Source organism: Ochotona princeps, chromosome 5, assembly GCF_030435755.1.
Source record: "Ochotona princeps isolate mOchPri1 chromosome 5, mOchPri1.hap1, whole genome shotgun sequence".
NCBI classification, from domain to species: domain Eukaryota; kingdom Metazoa; phylum Chordata; class Mammalia; order Lagomorpha; family Ochotonidae; genus Ochotona; species Ochotona princeps.
The window spans coordinates 58,060,699-58,082,396 of NC_080836.1; the positions used below are offsets into that span (position 1 = coordinate 58,060,699).

Below are 21,698 nucleotides of genomic sequence, written 5' to 3' on the forward strand. Positions count from 1 at the left end.
AATCATGTTCTATGTTTAAGATGTTATACATATTTGTAGTACATCATAAGAAATATTCCCAAACCCTTTATTGGTACATGTGTTTATCCACACATGCATATTATTATTCATTCTAAGTTTTGAATGAATGTGCTGTGAGTATATGTACTGGGTTAGAGTGGAACTAACTCCATATCTAAGCTGATAGTTCCCCCCAAAAGCAGAAAGATATGCAGAGGCCACCTTGTGGAATGTCAACACATACTACTGTACCTCCTTTGATGACTTAAGGAATGTCACATAAGCTTGCAGGAGTTGTGACCTGAAAACAATGCTTTGAGTAAATATGTGTAATTCTTCCTTTAGCCAGTTAGCTTTAGAAGAAAGTGAAGCCACTTCGTCAAGTTCAAATTCATTTTTCTCTGTCATCATTTTTACAGCTGTTTCTAATTCATGTGATGTCTCCTATGAAAGCAAAGCACCAGAGGTCAGACTCTGAAAGGATATTCATGAACATTCACATTCCATTACCCTTCCACACCTCCATCTATTAGAATTATTAATTGAACTTGTACCAAGAATCTCCTTAATAAAACAAAGGCATAACTTTCAAATTTCTGAAAAGAGAGGAGTCACTTCAAAATGGAAACCACTAAGATTATTAATTTTTCCCTGCCCTATCAGTTACAGTTCTTAGGTCATGCCATTGTCTCTATTCCAATGGCAGAAAGTTTGAAAAGTTGTATGAAGGAATGTAATTGGCAGGAACATTTAAAATAATTTAAGTAATTATAAGAATTGCCTTATGAAGTTTAACAACAGCTTTAGCAAATTCCTAAACTATTTTGTTTTACAAGACATGGTAAACTTACAAAATTTGTTCATCCATTTTTAATTTACAAAAAATCCTGACATATTCATTATGCAGTTTTATTTAAGTCTCTGCCTGAAATGGTTTCAAAACAGGTGTAGGGAAAAGGTTACCTATCAGGGAGAGGCAATCTGAAGTTCATTGAATCTGAATTGCTTAAGATTGCTCTCCTAAGTTTTCTTTGGAGTGCAATATCTGGCAGTAAACTAATCACTGACCATATGGAGGAGTAGGCATTACAGACATCTCGTAGATGTAGGCCAGCAGCACAGAACAACCTTTTCATTGGCCACATATATGGGAGTCCCATAAGGTTATAATGGAGTTGAAACATTATTTTTGCCTACTGACATCACAGGCACCCGAATGTCCCATCATCTCAGTATGGAGCATAGCACATTACCCATGTGTTAGTCATGATGCTGCTGTAAGCAAATTTTTTGTGCTGTTTGCATATTTACATAGCACACATAATACTTGATGACAACAAAATGACTACCGTGCTAGCTTAATAGATTTGCTCCACCACATCTTGTATCATTGTTTAAGAGCACACTTCTTATGACTATAGTAAAGATTGACTATGAAACAGTACATCCTGTTACACTGGCAGAAGTCACATACACCCTGGGTTGACTGTGTCCTGACTGCATCAAGAGTATCCACTGATTCATCAGCCATACCACCCATAATCATATAAGTGCATGTGGTGTTCACATGATGATCAGACCACCAAGGATGCATCTGGTGGAGGTAAAAACCACATTGATAAGCAGCACGTGAGGAGATAATTGCCATGAAAAGGGCCATGCAAAATTCCATGGGAGACAAAGCTACTAATCAAGCACATAGTAAAGAAAAGAAGAGAGCCTCTCTCTCTCAGTTAAAGACAGGGGGGCTTACTGCTCTGTGTTTAATATGCTTCCCAGGTATGCCATGGAGTGAAGTTGCAATTTCAATTTACAAGTCCTGCTGCATGATAGCACTCTGGCATCGAGAGGAGCGGGAGTGGGGGATTTTGCTCCGTGCAATCCAATCTCCTCTCCACTTCTAGCATTTTAAAAATCAAAAAAAAAAAAAAAGAAAGAAAGAAAGAAAAAAGAAAGGAAATGGAGTTCAGATATAAGCTTTTAAGAATTTTAAAATAATGAATTTTAAAAATCTCGTCCTAAATTATGGGCCGTGGATGTCAGTTTTCAGTGGGCATTCTATGCACAAGAGGTTCTTGCTCTGAGAAACTAGAGGAACAGGACTTTCCTGCCCACCTGGGCAAGAGGGAAAGCCATTTAAAACCTTTTGGAAGCCAGCTAGGCCTGGCAGGGGTTGCAGTGCAGGCGTGGAGCTGCTGGCATGAATTTCTAAACCTGGGACTCATGAAAGGGGTAGGAAGGAACTGGAGTAGGTGCTCGTCGTGGGGAGGCACTTTGTGCCCCTGAACACAAGGTGTGCAAGCAAGGCTCTATTTTTATTTGCCTTCTAGAATCATGTGATAATAAATTTGCTTCCGGAGATTTTCTCTTGCAACATACTCTTGCCAAACATCACAGTCTTCAAGGAGCATTCTTCTTGGTTCTGGCACCCTAAAAGGGCCTTGCTAACATCCAGGCAAGGAATAGACACCAAAGAGTACTTAATAGATTGAATTGCAATGAGGCTAAATGCCTCAAGATGTACATATAATTAGACACACATGATCATGAGTTTGTAATTCATTATTTGTTATGTTCTCATTTGAAAATGTAACCCACAGAGAGCTAGGATTAAGGTTAGCAGCTATGAAATGTTAAAAATAATTACACTAACAAAATCATAATTATAATAATAATTTCATTTTATTTACCTTAATTTGGCTATTTAGTTCCAGATATTTATTCAAAATCTTCTCAGATTCATGAAGGCTAGAGCCAATATCCATTGCATTGGAAAGTACTGGACTAATTTTCTGAATTGACATTTCCACCTTTAAGAACAAATAATATGTTACAGTTTTAGTTTATGTTTCCATATGTGTATGCATAATGTATATAGAAGGACCATATGTTCCATTATTATTACAGCATTAATTATAATTTCAACTACTTTTAAATATTTTAGAATTTCATATTTTAAAAATGCCCCCTTTTCTTGTGACCCGCTTCACATTTCCTAGTAACAGTCTAGGTTCAATAAAACAGGATACCTGCTAGCACAGGCATCCAATATGGGTACTGGTTAAAACCCCGCTGCTCCATTTCCACTCTGGTTCCCTGTTAATGACCTGAGAAAAGAGAGGATGGTGGCCCAAGTCTCTGGGCCTCTGCACCCATGGGAGACCCCGAAGAAGTCACTGGCCCCCAGCTTCACCCTGGCCTAGTTCTGGCCATTGTGGCCATGTGGGTGTGGGGGGGGGGGAGGAGTGAATCAGTGGATGGACAATCTCTCTCTCTCTCTCTCTCTCTCTCTCTCTCTCTCTTCCCTCCTCCACCTCCATCTAATTTTGACTTTTGATTAAAATAATTCTCTACAAAAATAAAATGGAAACAGTGCAACAGTATAGCACCAACATAAGCATAGAAAATACTAACCTATCATTTTTTGGTATCTGTATTCTATGTAGCCACGGTTCTCAAGTTGCATGGCACTTATTAACTAAAACGTACACACAGTTGGGATCACATTCAAGACCTTCAAAATCAAGGATCCTTTCCAATACACACTCGATGCAGTCAACACAAATGGAGAATGGCCTTCTTGAATATGGTATGTTCACAGGCTAGAGTGGGAAGATAGCACCGGCTACCCATTGTTGACAACCGGGAGCAGGGATAATGGATGAGCAATGGCATATTTCAGCTTTATTTAGCTTGATTATTGGATCTAATGTGGAGTATCAGAGAAGCCTTAGGGAACACATCATTCCACTAGAAGCACCAAAACAGATGTCTACATGTCATTTTATGAAACTACCTTCCTTAGGCAGCCCTCCACCGATGCCGTTAACTGCTGCTTCTTAAGAGCAAGTTCCTTGTGTGCAGAACATTGTTCAGTCAGATGATCCACTCGTCTCTGAATGCATCCCACCATCTCACGGACACCGGCCACCTGAGAGCTGGAGGGAACAAGCCAGCTATTAGTTTGTTTCACCTCAGTGCAGCAGCTCTGGACACAGGGAACATCTGAAAATGGGTCTGTGTTTTCACCTTACTATGAGTTGGGGAAAGTTATCAGCTTCAGGATAATGGAAGTTAAACAGCCATCTTCCCTGGAGAGCAGAGAGCAAAACCAAATCATGCTTGTTCTAAGTCAGGCAATCCGGAGGGAAAAGATGAGCTATGGGTTATAGCAGGTCTGATCTTCTTTGCAAAAGGTTTACTTTTCATAATTCTCCAAGATATTTCGAGAACCTTGTGGCAAAAGGTGCATCGTGTTTGCCAAGTGTTCCTGAGGCAGTTCTTTAAATGCATCATTTGTCTAAAGACACTCTTTGACTAGAAATGTTGATCAGCCAGTTAACAAACATCTAATAATCAACACAGTAAAATATTTATATAATGCTAAATTCCTTGTTCATGGCAATCACAAATGCTTAAGGCTATATTCATTAGATGAAAACCATTACTACCAACCTGTTCTTGCCCAAAAAAAAAAGGCGAGAGGGGGGTGGGGAGAAAACCAAGCCTGACACAATCATTTCTGATTGTGCTAGCCTCACGAGAAAAAGAAAAGTGGCATGAAAAACTCACGAAAACCTTTAAAATAACGAGTGAACATTGCATTGGACCCCCGCTCCCCTAGTCAAAAGAGATCTTGGCAAGTTTCCCAACCTGTGCCAGGTTAGGCACACTGGAATGCAAAAGCACAAGAGGATATTGTTGATTTAATTAGCACTTTTAAAATGTTCTGCTTACCCTAAGGTCAGAACCTATCTTCTTATTTAGGTATTTGAAGTCTTTAATTCCCCATCAATCATTTGCTTCAAACACTAATAGAGATTAACAATGATAATGCTTATATCTAATTAACCAGAGAGTTTTTTTTTAAGTTTTTGGAATGCTGTATGGATTTCAGTAATTTTTCTGTCAAATAATTAATTTATGACTTTGTAAAAATGAACTTAATTAGTTATGAAATGAGGGCAAGGCACCGAATGACTGAGAAATAGCCAAAGCTCTATGGAATGACAATGAGAGTCTTGAAGAGGTCCAGCCCACGTGGATGTGTCCTGTGGGTGCCAGAGGAGTCCCAGACAAATTGAATTTTGAGAAAATATATAATCTCCAAGAGAAAACTTACTCTTGGCACACAGTAATCCAAAGATAGAGCACTTAACACACTTAGTTTTACATGTTAATATTCAAAAACCTTGAAAAATATAATTACAACATTAAGAGATTTTAGGAATAATTTTTTTAAAGATTTATTCATTTTATTACAGTCAGAAATACACAGAGGAGGAGAGACAGAGAAGAAGATCTTCTGTCAGATGATTCACTCCCCAAGTGAGCCGCAACGGCCGGTGCGCACCGATCCAACCCGGTGCCGGGAACCTGGAACCTCTTCCGGGTCTCCCAAGCGGGTGCAGGGTCCCAATGCATTGGGCCGTCCTCTACTGCTTTCCCAGGCCACAAGCAGGGAGCTGGATGGGAAGTGGGGCTGCTAGGATTAGAACCGGTGCCCATATGGGATCCTGGGAGTTCAAGGCGAGGACTTTAGCCGCTAGGCCACGCCGCTGGGCCCAGGAATAATTCTTAAAGATATTTAACTCCATAAGCTCTGTAAGAGCTATGCCTTGCTGATACTAACCATATTTTGACTGGGCTTTAGACTTTGAGATATCATATGCTAAACAAAGCACAGGAAACCCCAGGGACCCTGTACTCTACAGGTTCCAAGGTTGCTGAAGACTCCGGAAGGAGGGAGATCAAGAGACGGACCAGAGAACAAAGTTTGTGAAAGGAAATGAGTAAACATTAGGAAAGAAATATAGGTTCAAGGGGCAGACACCACTATTAAAGCACAAAGAATAAGAAAACGATTGATACAATTCAGAAAGGGCAAACGAAATTTGATACAAAAAAAGTCGTCAATCAAGAGGAAAGATGTTTGCTTTTTGTGGTCCCATCTGGAAGTCCCTCTGCATGTACTGCAGTCAGAGGACTGCTTTACTAACCAAGCCTAGAAGAGCGGTGTCTTTGGCCCCAAGACGATGTTACTAGGAGAGGAGCACACAGTTTAAATAGGTTGCATTGAGTCCAGCCAAGCTTCTAAGTTCTTGTTCACATCATTTTTGTTACTGCTTGGCCACCTACAAAGATTATGGCTGCCAGTCAGCTCTGGGGACTTAGTTGCAAGTGCTTCCCATGATGATTCAGATGCCAGAATTCATGAGTCTCTGACTGTGACCCAACCTTGCTGTTACATTTCCAGGCCCTGCAAAGATACCAGTTGATTCCCTATTTTTGTCTTACTTATGGTGCTGTATCCCAGCTGTCACATTGAGTCCAGCCTCCCCTTAGAATAAACATCTCACTTGTTGAGTGCATGGCAGGCGTTATGTTATTCAATCCTTAAAATACTTTTATGATATATCAAAGAGGTATCAATGACTCCAATTTCCAGTCAATGAAAATGAAGCTTCACAAGTGAACTAAGCTGCCCTGGGCACACATAAGGTGGGTAGCAAAGATCTCCTTTAAAATCAGGTCTCTTTGATGTGCAAGTATTTATGCATATCAGAGCTAATAATTTTTATTGAAATACTAATTAGTTGAAATTCTGAAATTTAGGAAAATTTAAGGTATATTAGCTGAGTTTTTAGTGTAAAATTCTGTAATAAACCTAGTAAAAATAATTACTGACCTCTTAATATGTTAAGTTACCACTATTATTGTTTGAAGGAATAAATCTCGCTGTCACAATAGCCTGAGTTGTGTCCCAATTTTGCAGATGAGCAGAAGGAGGAACACAGATGCTCACTGACTTGACCATCTGTGAAATGGCTGAGCTAAAATTTGAATCTTTTTATCTGATCTGAGTTTACACTCTTTATTATCTTATGGTTCCTTTCTTTTGGGCCTGTGACACATGGCTAAAGGAATATTTTCCTCTAATAAAGTGAGTTTTATTGTCTATCATAGAAACAGGGTTGGCCTGACTGACATGCTTTCCTGAATGTGCAGGGAATGCTATTCCTGTCTGTAATTTGCAAAGTAGCCACTAGATGGGCATGATATCTTGTTCAGAGTACATGTACTGAACTTTCCTTCAACACAGAAAAGCAAAAAAGGGAAAACAAAACCAAAGCAAGTGTTCCTTCTGTGAAGATATTCTCCCCTCCCCCATCTCTCTCTCTCTCTCTCTCCCTCTCTCTCACGCGTACACACACACACACACACCCCCCTACCTTTCAATGACCTAGGGGACTATATTTTATTTTGCGCTGATTTCTGTTTTATAATACGTACCTATTGCATTGCAAATTCTTTAAAGGAAAATGATGGATAGTGTCATTTCATTCTTACATAATGTCCCTGCATCTCAAAGCACATAACAGAAGACCAGTGCACAGTTCCAAAGCCAATAAAGATATACTTCACTTCATATTAAAAGGTAAAGAAGATACAATTTCAGCATTGAGAAAAACATACCTGTAGTTACCTTACTAAAAATGGCACTAACGAGGCCTGTATTACGACATACTCAGCTAATCTAGCACCTGCAACAGCAGCATTCTTTTTGGGAGCATTGGTTTGAATGCTGGCTGTTCCACTTCCCACCCAGTTCCCTGTTAACATGATTGGGAGGGCACCAGAGTCAGGTGTAAGCGGTTGGGGCCTTGCCAGTGAATGTAGGAAACACAGATGGCACTCCAGGATCCTGGTACTGGCCTGACCCAGACACTGTGGCCATTTCAAAAATGAGCCAGCAGGTGGAAGACTTCCATCATCCTACCTTTCAAATAAATGTGTTCTTGAAATGTCAATATTAACAATTTCTAATAGTTTTTTTAATTGATGACTTTGTATTTTGGCCACTTACACAATTTAAGCTATTCAAAGGTTTCCTCGTTTCTTCTTTGGTAGCCTTTGGCATGGGTGGTTAGATTCAGTCAGGCTTATCATGTGTAGTTTAGTTCAAGTGATACAGTCTTCCTCTATTTAAACTTTGAGGGACAACCTGAAAACTGCCTGGTTCTGCAGTGCAGCATTGCCTGACCAGTGTGCATTCAACTGTCATTGTTTGTTAGATCTTTAATTTGTACAAGAAGTTCTCCATCATATTGCTTACCCAGTAGTTCCCATCTCAATCTCTGGATCTTATCTACTAGGTCCTCCAACTGGATAGGAGTTATTCCCACATGGAATACGGTTTGCATTCTCCTAGCTCCAGACCTGCATCTATGCCTTTTCTATTCCTCCTCCTAAAGCGCCAATTGGTAGGTTACAATCAGCCAGTCAAGTCTTGTTACCTTACTTTCAGGCAAAACATGAAATGCCAATGCCAAACTTGTCTTTTGAATATCCCAAAATACTTTAAAAACAAGGATTCTGGGCATTTCCTTAGTGCCTACACATAAGTGGTTTGATCAAAAAAAGATACAACTCAATTCTTTGCTGAAAATCCTTACATAAACTGAAAATAAATTAATAGAATCCTATTGGCCATCCAGGAATACATGATACTGTGAATACTTCACAGTCACATTAAATTGATGATGGTGGCTAACAGAGTCTTGGTTGAATCAAAATCATTTTGCTCTAGTCCTAAAGTAACACTGCTTGCGTGTGGCCAGCTGGGTGGCAAAGGAGCTCTCATGGATGGAGTTCTGGCTCTAACCATCTGTGTGGCTACTTACAGAGAAAACCTGATGGACCTTTGGGCTTTCTGTGTAAGAAAGGTTTAGATGGCACTGTCTGCCATGTGAACATGAGATAATCAGATTTTAGCCTGATGTTGTCATTGACTTTTTTAAGCCTCACAGATAGTAGAGACAGAACATGAAAGTGGTTTCAGACATTTGTTAGAAACCATGCATTACTTAGCAACATCCGTGAGGGCTAGATAGTTGAGTAGGTTAGGAGGAACTAAGCTTTAATACCCATTGATAGATATAGGAGCCAAATGGGATGCGGGATAGATTGGACTAGTCAGCTATGCACATTGGCAGGCCAGGGTGCGAGGCGGGGCTGGAGGGGGTTATTGTGGGTCGCCCCCACTGGGCTACAGCTCTCACTAGTTGATAAAAGGGTTGAGTACGTGCTGGGCAGAACCAGGCTGGACTACAACACCCATTGGTTCCAGTGCAAGTTGGGATTGAGAGCAGAACCAACCCAGCAATTGCAACCACCAGCTGATCGTGGAGACAGACTGTGCCGAGCCCTGTGCTTACTAGAACATACGGGAATCTGGTCTGGGAATACCTCAAAGTTTCTTTGCAGATCTCCCCAACCGAACTGCTGGACTCATAACCCTAGCCAAGAAAAGACAGAGGACAGAACAAGTCAATCAACCACCTCAGCTATATGTTGGGCAGCGAAATACTGGGCGGATAAAAACTCTATGATGGACTGTGTCAATCAGTGGATTCTTCAATGACCTCACCGAGCTGGGAGTGGAGAGAGTGGCAGCGATTCACAACTGGAGAACTATTATAACCACTTGAGCAGGTATCTCAGAGCATGCCCCACATCCGGGATTTTGGGCAGGTGGGAAACTGGGTGGGGCTTCTCCCTCAATATCCCCCTTTACCTCAGATACATGAAGGAAACAATATGGACATAAAAAGCTTACCCACATCCCTATAGCCCCTAAACCTTTACATTGTAATTAACTATGTAAAGATTGTTAACAATAAAAAAAGAAAGAAACCATGTATTAAGACTATTTTCTTTAATTATTGATCTACTGGGCAGCAAAAGGGGGAAAGAAAAATAATTGTTTTCTCAAAAGGTGGAGACATATTCACTTTTGGTTCAAGAAAAGGCTGCCACAGTTACAGTGTGGAAGCAGTAGCTTGACCTCTGTCACGAGCTGGGGCAGGGGAGGGGAGCAAATCCCAATGTTAACATGTTCTAATGATTCCTTCCAGAGAGCAGCAAGTTGCTTTAAAAACCTCTCATAAATTACTATTGGCAGCCCATCTGGATTAGGAGTTGAGCCAGATGGTAAGCATTTGACAGTTTACTCTGTCTCATCAGAAGGGATCAGCTGACCAGAATTTTCTTTTTGTCTGTGAACAAATTACACTTCAAACATCGGGGGGGGGGGGGGGGCGGAGGATCTTACTTTGGATTGCTGCTCCTTTTAACGGGAACTTGAACAGTGTATCTGCTCATGTCTGCAACTGATTTTATTTTGGAACAAACAACCTCTCCTAATATTTATCTCTACTTTGAACAAAATGCCATTTGAACTATAGAAGTGAAATGCATGTTTTTGCCATTGTATTTTCTGATTTATGGTATCTACTTTGAGAATCTCTCACAACCAACCTCCTCTCATTTTCCACCTTATCTCTCTTACACACACACACACACACACATATTTCCAAAAGTTTGCTGAAATAGAAGTAAATGATACCTTTATTTTGGTGCTCAGTGATAAAGGCTTACTGATTTAATGAGATGGAATGCACTACTTTAAGAATCACAGAGCACTAACTACTGGGGTGATACAAGCAGACTTCAGGTATATTACTCTTATCACAGTGTACATTTTCCAAGTACTTCATGAAGCAATCTTTTTTTAAAAAAGATTTTTTAATTGGAAGACAGATTTTTACAGAAAGAGGAGGAAATGTATATATAGAGAGAAGAAGGTCTTCCATCTGCTATTTCACTCCCCAAATGACTACAATGGCCAAAACTAAGTTGATTTGAAGCTGAGAAGAAGGAATTTTTTCCTGGTCTTCCACATGGTTCCAAGGGCGCAAGGCCTTGGGCCAACTTCTTCTGCTTTCCAAGGCCATAGCAGAGAGCTGGATTGGAAGTAGAACCGCCAGAACACACATTGGCACTCATTTGGAATGCCAGTGTTTGCAGGCAGAGTAATAGCCTGCTACAAGACCATTTCCACCCCTATGAAGCCATCTTATAAAAGGGAGCCAGAGGGCCTGGTGTGGTAGCTTAGTGGCTAAAGTTCTTGCCTTGCATGCACTGGCATCCCATATAGGTGCAAGCTTGTGTCCTGGTGGTCCCACTTCCCATCCAGCTCCCTGCTTGTGGCCTGCGAAACCAGTGGAGGACAGCCCGAAGCCTTGGGACCCTGTACCTGTATGGGAGACCTGGAAGAGGCTCCTGGCTTCAGATCAGCTCAGCTCTGGCCTTTGCAGCCACTTGGAGAGTGAATCAATGGACAGAAGATCTTTCTATCTGTCTTTCCCCCTCTCTGAATTTCTGCCTTTCCAATAAAAATAAATAAATCACAAGTAAAGGAACCAGTGTTGTGGTGCAGTGTGTTAAGCCACTACCTGCAATGTTAGCATCCCATATGGGCACTGGTTGGAGAACCAGTTGCTCCACTTTTTTTTTTTAAAGATTTATTCATTTTTTATTACAGCCAGATATACACAGAGGAGGAGAGACAGAGAGGAAGATCTTCCGTCCGATGATTCACTCCCCAAGTGAGCCACAACGGCCTGTGCGCACCGATCTGATGCTGGGAACCAGGAACCTCTTCCGGGTCTCCCACGTGGGTGCAGTGTCCCAATGCATTGGGCCGTCCTCTACTGCTTTCCCAGGCCACAAGCAGGGAGCTGGATGGGAAGTGGAGCTGCCGGGATTAGAACCGGCGCCCATATGGGATCCCGTGGCTTTCAAGGCAAGGACTTTAGCCGCTAGGCCACGCTGCCAGGCCCCAGTTGCTCCACTTTTAATCCAGCTCCCTGCTAATGTGCCTGAGAAAGGAGCAGAAAATGTTCCAGGTTTATTTACATGGAGATCAGATGAATCTCTTGGCTCCTGGCTTCTGTGTGGCCCAACTCCGAATATTGTGGCCCCCTGGGCAGTAAACCAGCAATGAAAGATCTCTCTCTCTCATTCTCATTCATGCATTTTTCTCTGAGCCCCCAACACAACTGCCTTTCAAATAAAATAAATAAATATTTTAAAACAACAGTGAAGAAGCAGAAAGCAAGTGGGGCTGAAGCTATGGGGCATCTGGGTATGGGTATAAATGCACGTGGTGAAGAGTAGAAGGTCCATTCCTGTATGGTCTCAGTGACCAACCTGTATGAAGGATCCCACAGCTAGAATTCTTTGTGAACCCAATCATGGAGGTGAGATTCTTTCCCTTTTGAAAAAGGAGGTTGGAAATTGTTGCAATCATATGCTGCTGGGAGGCCATATAACCTGACAGGAAGAATGCTAATGGTAGTTCCTATCAGAAGGTGGCTCTGAAGAGAACAGGTGTTTATTACTAGATGTCTTCGGACATAGCCTGAGTTCCACTGAACCCTCTGGTTTTCGGTTGTGCCCCTCTCCCCTTGCACTCACTCCCTGAGCCACATTGCCCTTCCTTCTGTCACATTCTTGCTATTGCCATGTTAGGTCTGCTAATCTCACAGTTACATTGTATAGTAGCCTCTTTTCAGATCTTTCCCTGACTGCTGCATGAAATGCTCCCTTCCCCAAGGGTGTTCCCTACCCCATGTCACCCTGTTCTTTTTCACAGTACTCACTGCTGCGTAAGAGCATCTTGCTTATTTGATCTATTGATGATTGACATTTTCATGTCACAAGAATATAACATGCATGAGAACGGACATGCCACTTACAACATTACAAGCACCTGATTTCCACACACATTCAAAAAACATTTTTGAAATGAACAAAACAAATGTGTGAACCACCCTCTGTGTAGCATTCATTCTCCATCATGGTGTCAATCTAGGGAAGCAATGGAAACTAACATAAAATTGTGCAAAGATAAAGAAGAGTTCCAATGAACTCCTTTTTCTATTTATCTGTAAATATGACAATATGAGGAATTTACACCAAGAAAGAAATCAAGTACTGAATCATTACAGATAATATCTAAAATTAAACAAAAGTAAAATATTCTGTCAGGATGAAGCTTATAAGCCTACGTACAGCAAGATAAGGTAAAATGAAAACCAACATATTCTTTTATGCAGAAACAGAAAATGATTGAGTACTGAAGCGAGCTCATTTGTAAATCCTAAGTTTTAGCAAAGAGGAAAGGTAAGTGAATTCTTCACTGGGTAGCCTGGTCTTACATGAAATTTTTAGGATTTTTAGTTCTGAATTGGTGGCTACATTGAAGAAAAAAATACAAAACAAAAAGATGCCCATTGTTTTTTCCCCATTAAGGAAATTTTGACTCGCTGACAAAGTGTTGGGCCCAGCACTCCCAATCAATACAGTCTTATGGCTTAGTAAATGCAAAACTCTGCTCTTGTTCATCTGTCTTTAGACTTGGCATTTAAGGACATGCCAGTCAAGACACAGGAGGAGATGAGGAGGACTGGAAATGGAGAACTTTCAACTCCACCATCAGTCTGTTTGACCATAATTACATCCTATTATAGGTAACCTGCCTCATAAGTGTACAGAAGTGCAGTAAATGAGTGTATTTCTGTTATGTGATAGATATTATTTCCTGGAAAGATGAAAAACTATTCAGTAATGACCTGGAATTATCACCAGATTATATGCAAGAAAGAGAAAATCCAGGAAACATACAAATAACCACTATTTATTTAGGGATGCTGCTCAAACTTCCAATATAATAATTCCAGAACAGAAAAACAGCATCAACTTTTGCCTAACCAGGTAGAATCTACAGCCCTTTTGGGCCATATTGGGCCAGGTACTATTACAACGAAACTGTCTAGCTTACTGAGAAGCCTTATCTCAGACAAATTTGAACTTTAAAGATTCCATTTTTTTACCTAGTAGAAAAAAAATCAGATAAAAAAAATCTCTGAAATCCCTATCCATGCCAATACTATACTGTGCCTTTTATTGTTGTAAGATAAACAATCAGTTTCTTTTTTGGAAAATAACCTTCCCCAGTTACTGAAAATGAGCTTGGTAATTCAGTGCCATTGATATAATTATTTAAGATAACCATGGGACTCTTAGTAGTAGTTTGTTTTTAAATCTCTTCCTATAAGTTTTTTTTTTAATATAAGTTAGGTAATTATGGAGCACTCACTATGTGTCAAGAGTCCATGCCAACTCATTTGATCAAAAAATACTCCACGAAATATTTATCTGTTTCACAGGTAGGGGGAAGTTATAGCTTCAGAATGCGTGAAATAAAAATCCTTACATAACTAGAGAAATATTAAAACCACTAGGGGTTGATCGCAGCTAAATAGTCTCTCCAAGAAGCTGTACATTCCATCTGGACAATGAGCAGCTGGACTATGTGCTTGGCATCTGTTTGCAAGGGAAGAATTTTGATTGAATTTGAACTGTAATGCTGCAAAGGGGTGGGGGGGAGTCTACCGTGGGGGAGGGGTATGGGGAGGGGTGGGGGGGAACCCCAGAACCTATGAAACTATCACATAATGCAAAATAATTAATAAAAAAAAGAAAGCTTGTCTAGTATGGGCATAATTAAGGAAAAAAAATCCTTAAAAAAACTTCTTTTCCCCCAAATGTTTGGTAATAATAATTTTATGATTCTACGTTCTATTAGTAGTATGGCTGGTATTCAGAAGTCTAGCTATCTATTGTGATCTCCAAAGGCATTTAGTTAGTACAAATTTATGGTACGGATGCCATTATTTATTTAAGATGTATTTATTTATGGGGAGTGAGGCAGAGAGAGAGTGGGAGAGAGAAGAGGAGAAGAGAGGAGAGGAAAGGAGGGGAGGGGAGAGGAGATGAGAGGAGAGATAACAGAACTATCCTCTGATATAGTCTTCAAATACTCATAACGTCCAGAGGTTGAAGTGGGGAGCCAGGGACCCAATGTAAGTGTCTGACATGGGTGGTAGGGAACCAAGTGTGTGAGCCATCACTACTGCCTTCCAGGGTCTGCACTAAAGGAAGCTGGAATGAAGAGCAGGAGTTAGCAATTGGATACAGGTCCTTTGAAGTGGGATACATGCCATCCAACACCTTCTTAAAGTAGTGCTAATTACTGCTTATTCTATTAAGATCCAATTTGCACCCCCCAAAAACCCAGAACTATAGAAGTCACTTTGAAAAGCATTATATATATGTTAATATTAAGACTAGATAGAACAAGAGATAAAAAGAATAATTTCTGTAGATAAATGTTTAAATGAATGATTCAAAATGTTGAGCAAATCTCAAAGATAGAATTATATAAAATCCTCAGAGATGGAATTATATAAAATAAAAGCATCTATTCTATGTTTTTCAGTATTTAAAAGATGAATGGCTGATTAGAGCAAATAAGACAAAGTTTAGCATTAAGAAAACAAAAATGACCATGTTTCTAACTCCAGGAGTTAAGTATTAAAATTGAATATAGAAATTTAGTTTCTGATCTAGAAGCAGGGACTAGATTCATCTTCATGGCTTCAACTACCAGAAAACAATGCAAGATCCCAACAAAGGAGCTGCCTAACTAAACACAAAGCAATGACACTTAGATTGCATCAGCTTATTACCTGGGAGGTAGTTTCCAGGCAAAATCTTGGAGAGGTAGAAGCCAAACAGAGCCCAAATAATGCCTGGATTCTGTGATGAGTTGAGACCATGGGGACCAGATTTGGAGAAGTCATAGCACCTAGTATAACTGTGTGGGGGTGGGGGCTTAGGGCATGCGTGACAGAAAGGAAGGAGCAACACAGAAATGCAATTCCAGGGCTCTGTGAAGAGGTTTTTGCATAGTGATCTGGTCATGCATTACAGCAATTTTCCCAGGATGGGGGAAGCATCAAAATCAAAGAAAAATCTGACCACTAGTATCACATCTGCCAGTGTCTTGAGGAGACAGAATCCTTTCCCACCTTACCACTGAACAGCTTACTACCTAGAGCAGGCATCACCTGATCCATTGTTCAACAAGCAATTTGAGTTCAGGAACAGTAAAACTCCACAGGACATTCTCTGCATGGTCGAGGGCATTTACACATTCTGGGAAAGTGGATCTGTCCCAGGGAAGGGAGAGAGGAGTTCCTGTCCCCACACTTGAGGTCAGAAGGGAACCATTTGGGACTTTGAGAGGTTGGAGGGTAAATTGAAGCCAAACTAAAGAAACTTAGTAGCCACAAACGTCCTTGTTTAGTTTTAAATCCAAGGGTAAAAAAATCATGTGCACTTCTCAAAGTCTCAACGTTTTGGCTCTGACCAGATGATCTTGGATTATTTCTGATCTTGGCTTTTGCCTGGTTTCCCAGCAACTGTCACAAGCCTGGATGAACCATTTCTGTCTGGATTCAGACAGTCGTTCGGAGAGAAAATTTCCCAGTTAGCACATCAACATCTAAAACAGAGCAGAGCAAGGGCTCAGATATATGATAAATTTGCCATATCATTTGCATTTCTTTGAAATCAATGTCTGTGTTTCAGGAGATTCTTGAGATGGAAAATGAAAATCTAGGATTGAGTAATTTATGCAAGTCTTCTTTTGGTCTCTCTTTTTTTTTTTTTTTGTCAGGGTATGACCTCTGCCTTCATTTCTTCCTATCCATCACCTGTTCATGGGCTCATCCATCATCCCTGTTGTGTTGCATTTTCTTGTTTCTTCCACGCTTTTCTGTTTTGCTTGTCTCTCAAGATTCTTATTCCTCCTACTATTTACATTCTAAGCTCACACTGTTGTATTCACTGAATTTATTAAAATAAAACAAAAATTTAAAAGTGACCCACCCATTGCATTGTTAAGACAACATTGAATTTGGGATTTTGATTCAGTCTAGCTAACTGGATCTGATCCTGCAAGTGTGTCTGCAAGTTATTTAACCCCTCTGAGTCTTGAACGGAGGCCATTATACTGTGCTTTGAATGCAGATGTCAGAAACCATCAGGTCCAGTTTCCCAATCATTCTCCCTTAAAATGCCCAGGCCTGACTGTGTGAGAGCAAATTACTTGCACACTAAAACTAACCGAATTGACGGAGAGGCACAGGACCTCATCAGCAGGCTCAGGAGGTTATTTGCTTCTACAAAAGGGAATACCTTGATGGGTGGTATTATCTTGAGAGGTTTCTTTTCAGAAAATTTCGGGTCTGGGGCAAAATATAACTGTCCTCTGCATGCAGCCCGCACACTAACTAAAGCTCACTCAGTCATCAACAAAATTCCCTAAATAATGTAATACTGATGACTGGTCAAATTAAGGATATGAACACTGCCCAACAAGGAACCTGCTGGGATGGTGGTGTTCACCAAGTCCCCTTGTCTTGAGGCTCCTATATTTCTTTGCTTCATGGTAATTGGCAGACCCAGAACAGCCATAGTCCTGCTACACAACTGTTTTCCTTCCCAGCCATTTTGGTCAATAGGCCCACATAAGTAATTATGGAGCAGGGTTAGATGTGGAGGTGGGTGTATGTGGGTATATGAGGATGTGGATAGATGCAGACAATGGATGCTTGCTTATGTCTGGGGGTGTGTGGTTGATTGCCTCCACAGACACAAAGGCAACACCACTAGTGGCATGACTACCCTCACAGGCTAGTGATTATTTCCTATGCCAGTATTATTTCTCATTGCCTCTAATGCTACAAAAGATTCTAAGTTATTCTCTCACCTGTTGGAATCTCAATCTGCTAGTCCAGGAACCAAGTTCTGGGCTGACACCTGGACATAAATTGAACATTTACCTCTCACTCCAGCTTCAACCCATCAGAACATTCACACCAATAACCAGAAGAGCCCATGAATTAGGGCACACCTTCATGGCGCATTGCTCTGTGCATTGTAACAAATACTTCCTTTTTCTACCACCCCAATGTAGGTGATTGGTTTTGAGCATGTCAAGCAACAGGTTCTAGTTTCGTAGATTCTGTAGCAAACCCTTGCACCAATTTTGGGGATTGCTCTGTATCAGTCTTGGTAACTTTAACTGTTAAAGGAAAACATTCTATCATGCTCTCTGTGGCTTTGCTGTGAAGATTAATGAGATAAAGTTTCCAAAGTTCTTAACAGGGTACCCAGCATGCATGTGGCAATTTTGAATAGAAGTGAGTACTTGCTAATAATAACATCATCCTTTACTTGGGATTTTGTTTGATGAGGTTATGATTGAAAGGGAATTTTAGCACTTTTTTCTGACAGAAAGGAAAAAGGGACAGGAAAAACCTATGGCTTATGACCTAGAAGAGGAAAACATCCCCCTGAAGCTGCTAGGACAGGAGAAGAATAGGCTCTGCTTTCTACTTTATCCGTTCCCTCTTCCCTGGACAAAAACAGGACAGAGAAAGCTTTAACCTCTCCAAGTCCTCTTGCTCAGAATAAGGCCTCACATGTAAATGAGCAATGCTGTATTCTGAATCATTGCTGACCAACATTCAATACATTTTTTCCAAGATACATCTAAATGTGGCAAAATATCGTAAGTGTGGAAAACTGGGGGCTGGGGAGAGGATGAGGCAGCGGGAATCATGCAACTGATTTTTTACGACTGTGGAAATTGCAAAAAACCTGGTATCTTTGGGAAGAAACAGACTTGACTTACCTGCAAGAGTCCACTTGGCTGATTAAGGTTTGTCCCTTCTGCAAAGCATCAGTCGTGCAGGTTTTAATTTCTTGGTGTAATTCCTCATGCTTTGCTGCCAAGATAGGCAGACTTAAACCTTCTGCTTTAAGGAGCTTAAGGTAAGCTTCAACTCTTCCAAGTACATCAAATGCCTGGCAAAGAAAACATACTTTCATTTTCTGCTTTTCTGGTTTAAAATCTACATTCATGTGTGTGTGAAACACTAACCATTAAACCAGGTCATTCAATTTATGGGTTTGATCATAACAAAATACAACTATCTTAGTCTTGGAAAACAGCTGGAGAGTGTTTAGTCTCCATTCAAGGAAATGGATCAGAGCTTAGTTCAGCACAAATAGCCATCAACACCACGAAATTACCAAAATAGTTTTACATTCAGAGTGTATCTATGCACACAGTTGCAACTACAGAATTTGAAGTCTGATTTTTTTCACATTATGTACTGTGTACAAATAATGCTTGAACCATTTAAAAAAATAGTATGCAGCCTTTCACAATCTGAATATCTAAAAAATTCCTGAAAAGAAGATTCCCAATTCTCATTTGAACCGGAGAAATCTGAGAAATAGAGAGATATTCAAGAAATTACTTACATACCCTTCACTTATTTTCAAATAAAAGCCTACTCCAGTGAAGGTGTCCATCTGTCTACAGAGGATATTAGAATTTGGTTCTGAAGCAGCACAAAGATTAAAACCAAAGTAATCTTTAGTTTCTGGTATGCAAAATAGGATTATGCAGAAACCTCACAGCCTTGCAAATCAAAATATTGTCTTGAGAGTGTATTTTTAAATTATTTTATTTCCTTTCTTTAATAGCAGATCAACAACCCAGGCCGGGGGATTAGGCTTACAGAATCAACTGTGTAGAGAAGAGTTCTTATTTGGCCATGAAGGCTTACTTGGCATGAAGATGGAAGAATATCATACACACACATATGTATGTATATACATATGTATGTGTATATATATGAATGATATGTGATATGGTATGAGAAACAAGTGAGAGAGAAGGCAGAGAGCAGGGGTCTATACAATCCCTGATGGTTTATTTCAGAATTTGGGACTAGGGAGCAGGTGAGTTAGGTAAGTCAAAGCCAAGCTGAACTCTTCCATGTGACACTTCAACACCATCAGAAGCTCTCTCATGCTCCATCACAGGAAGCTGGGCAGTGTGCATAGTCAGGCAAGGGACTCAACATCTGCCTGGACTGCTGACTTACAAGGCCTTAGCCTTGGCAGCAAACCCTCAGAATGGGAAGGGTAGGAAAACTCCAGAGCAGATCTGGAGGAGGATCCCAGGACATGAATAACAAGAACAGATGGACTTCTGGGTGATGTCTTGCCAAAAGCTGAGGAAGGCCCAAGGGACCTGCTGAGCTGAGGGAAAACCTGCAGCAGCCAAGGGCCAGGTTGCAGGTGTGAAAGCCTGTGATGCACACACCCCTGCCCCTGGCTGTCATTCTAGAAAATGAGTCTCATCCCAGAATTAGAACTGGATAAAACTGGAATTTACAGATGAATCCTCTCAAACACTGTCCTAATTTCCAAGTTGATACTGTGTTCTCTTACCAATGCCCTCATATCTCTGTAGTCTGCTCTGTCAACATTCAAAATACCCATTCCATTTATTTAGCAGCTGAAATGAATAACTGGAGTCTGATGAAAACTGATTGTGTGCATGCTTTACTCGGTTGCACTGTACTTTTTCATTTAGTCAACAAATATTGAATGCCTACTGGGTTTCACACACAGTTCCCAGCAGTGTGAAGGAGATAGAAATTATTGCTAATATATGATCAACTAGGAAAAAATAAATCTCAGAGGTTTAATGCATGACGTAACATGGACTGCAAAGTGGTAAATTTGGGATTTAAACACAAATCATATTCCCTGTATACAAATTCTGACCAATGGTGCCGCGTGTGAAAGGATTACTGTGGGAGGCTTAAGGATAAACGGATATGCAGTAGGCTTTTGGCACATTGCTTAAGCTGCACTTTGGATGCTCATATTCCATACAGGCAAGCCTGAGTTCAAGGATCTGTATATGCTCAGGCATAGGAAATGGCTCATCACCAGTTTCTTGCTGATGCGTATGCTGAAGCATAGGGAAATGGCTCAAGTATTTGTGTCCCTTGCACCACTGTGAGGCATCCAAATGGAGTTTTCAATGCCTAGCTTCAGTCTGACTTACCCTGACTACTAGAGGCATTTGGAGGAGTAAAAGGCAGTTGTGATAACTCTTCCTCACTTTCAAATAAATACGTGAATAAGTAACCACAAGGAATGAAAGAAGGGCCATTTCAGAGAATTCTCCAATCTTGCATGGAAAAGATGAGATAATACATACGCTCTTACACATGAACGATATAATGGAGAACTCGCATAGTGAGAAGTGAAGATACATTGCAGCATGTATCTCTACTCGTGAATAAAAAGAGGACTTGCTAAACATTGTTAAACATACCTTGACAATAGGAAACTAGTTTTCCACCATTGCCAATATCTAGAATGTCATGATGCACTTAAATAGCAGAATGTTGGACTTGTGACTGTTGCTGAAGGACTATACCACTGTAATAATATGGGGGAAGGACAATGGGAATGTTGAGGAGGGAATCCCTATACCTACAAACCATATCATGGACAATAATAACAATAAAATACAAAAAATGAGGTTTTTTTAAAGCTCACATTTGTAAATAAGTATTTGCCTTTACTTCTTATAGGTGGGAAAGGATTCAGGGAAAGACAGAGGTTTTCCTAATCTGTAGGACAGCAAAACAGAAACATTCATTGTAAAATGCTGACGTCTCCCTTATCTGATCCTGTCTCTTTTCTGCAGTTGGCACTGGAGCCAAATGCAACAAGATGCTGATCTTAGAAAAGAAGGTGACTGGTCACAGTCTCAGTCCCTCCATAATTCACTGGAATATCACTTGGCAATAACCACTGTGTCTGGAAGTTTGTTTTCTATTTAAATACTAAATTACATTGAACTTTCTTAAGTGACTTTTATAGTAACACACATCTACATTGAGGATTGGACTCCTTTCTAAATGAAGAAACAAAGGGGAACTCTATATGTAAATGTCAGGGACTTTCCCCTTAAGAGAATGTAAATTCCTAGAATGAAAAAGGAAAAGAATGACAAATCCTACAGCATTTTTTTTTTTTACTTGAAAAAAACCCACACCTATCTA

The 21,698-nt window shown here is 40.4% G+C and overlaps 1 protein-coding gene across 1 annotated transcript in view; it reads right to left on the reverse strand.

Annotated features, from left to right (window-relative positions):
• CCDC141 (coiled-coil domain containing 141) overlaps positions 1 to 21,698 on the reverse strand; it is a 196,047-nt gene that overhangs the window by 53,861 nt on the left and 120,488 nt on the right. Inside the window, exons 11-14 of the mRNA XM_058664685.1 lie at positions 18,452 to 18,624; positions 3,797 to 3,938; positions 2,691 to 2,810; positions 253 to 444 (exon numbers count right to left, since the gene is read on the reverse strand). Of these exons, the coding sequence (XP_058520668.1) occupies positions 253 to 444; positions 2,691 to 2,810; positions 3,797 to 3,938; positions 18,452 to 18,624 (627 nt within the window). The remainder of the gene's footprint in view (positions 1 to 252; positions 445 to 2,690; positions 2,811 to 3,796; positions 3,939 to 18,451; positions 18,625 to 21,698) is intronic.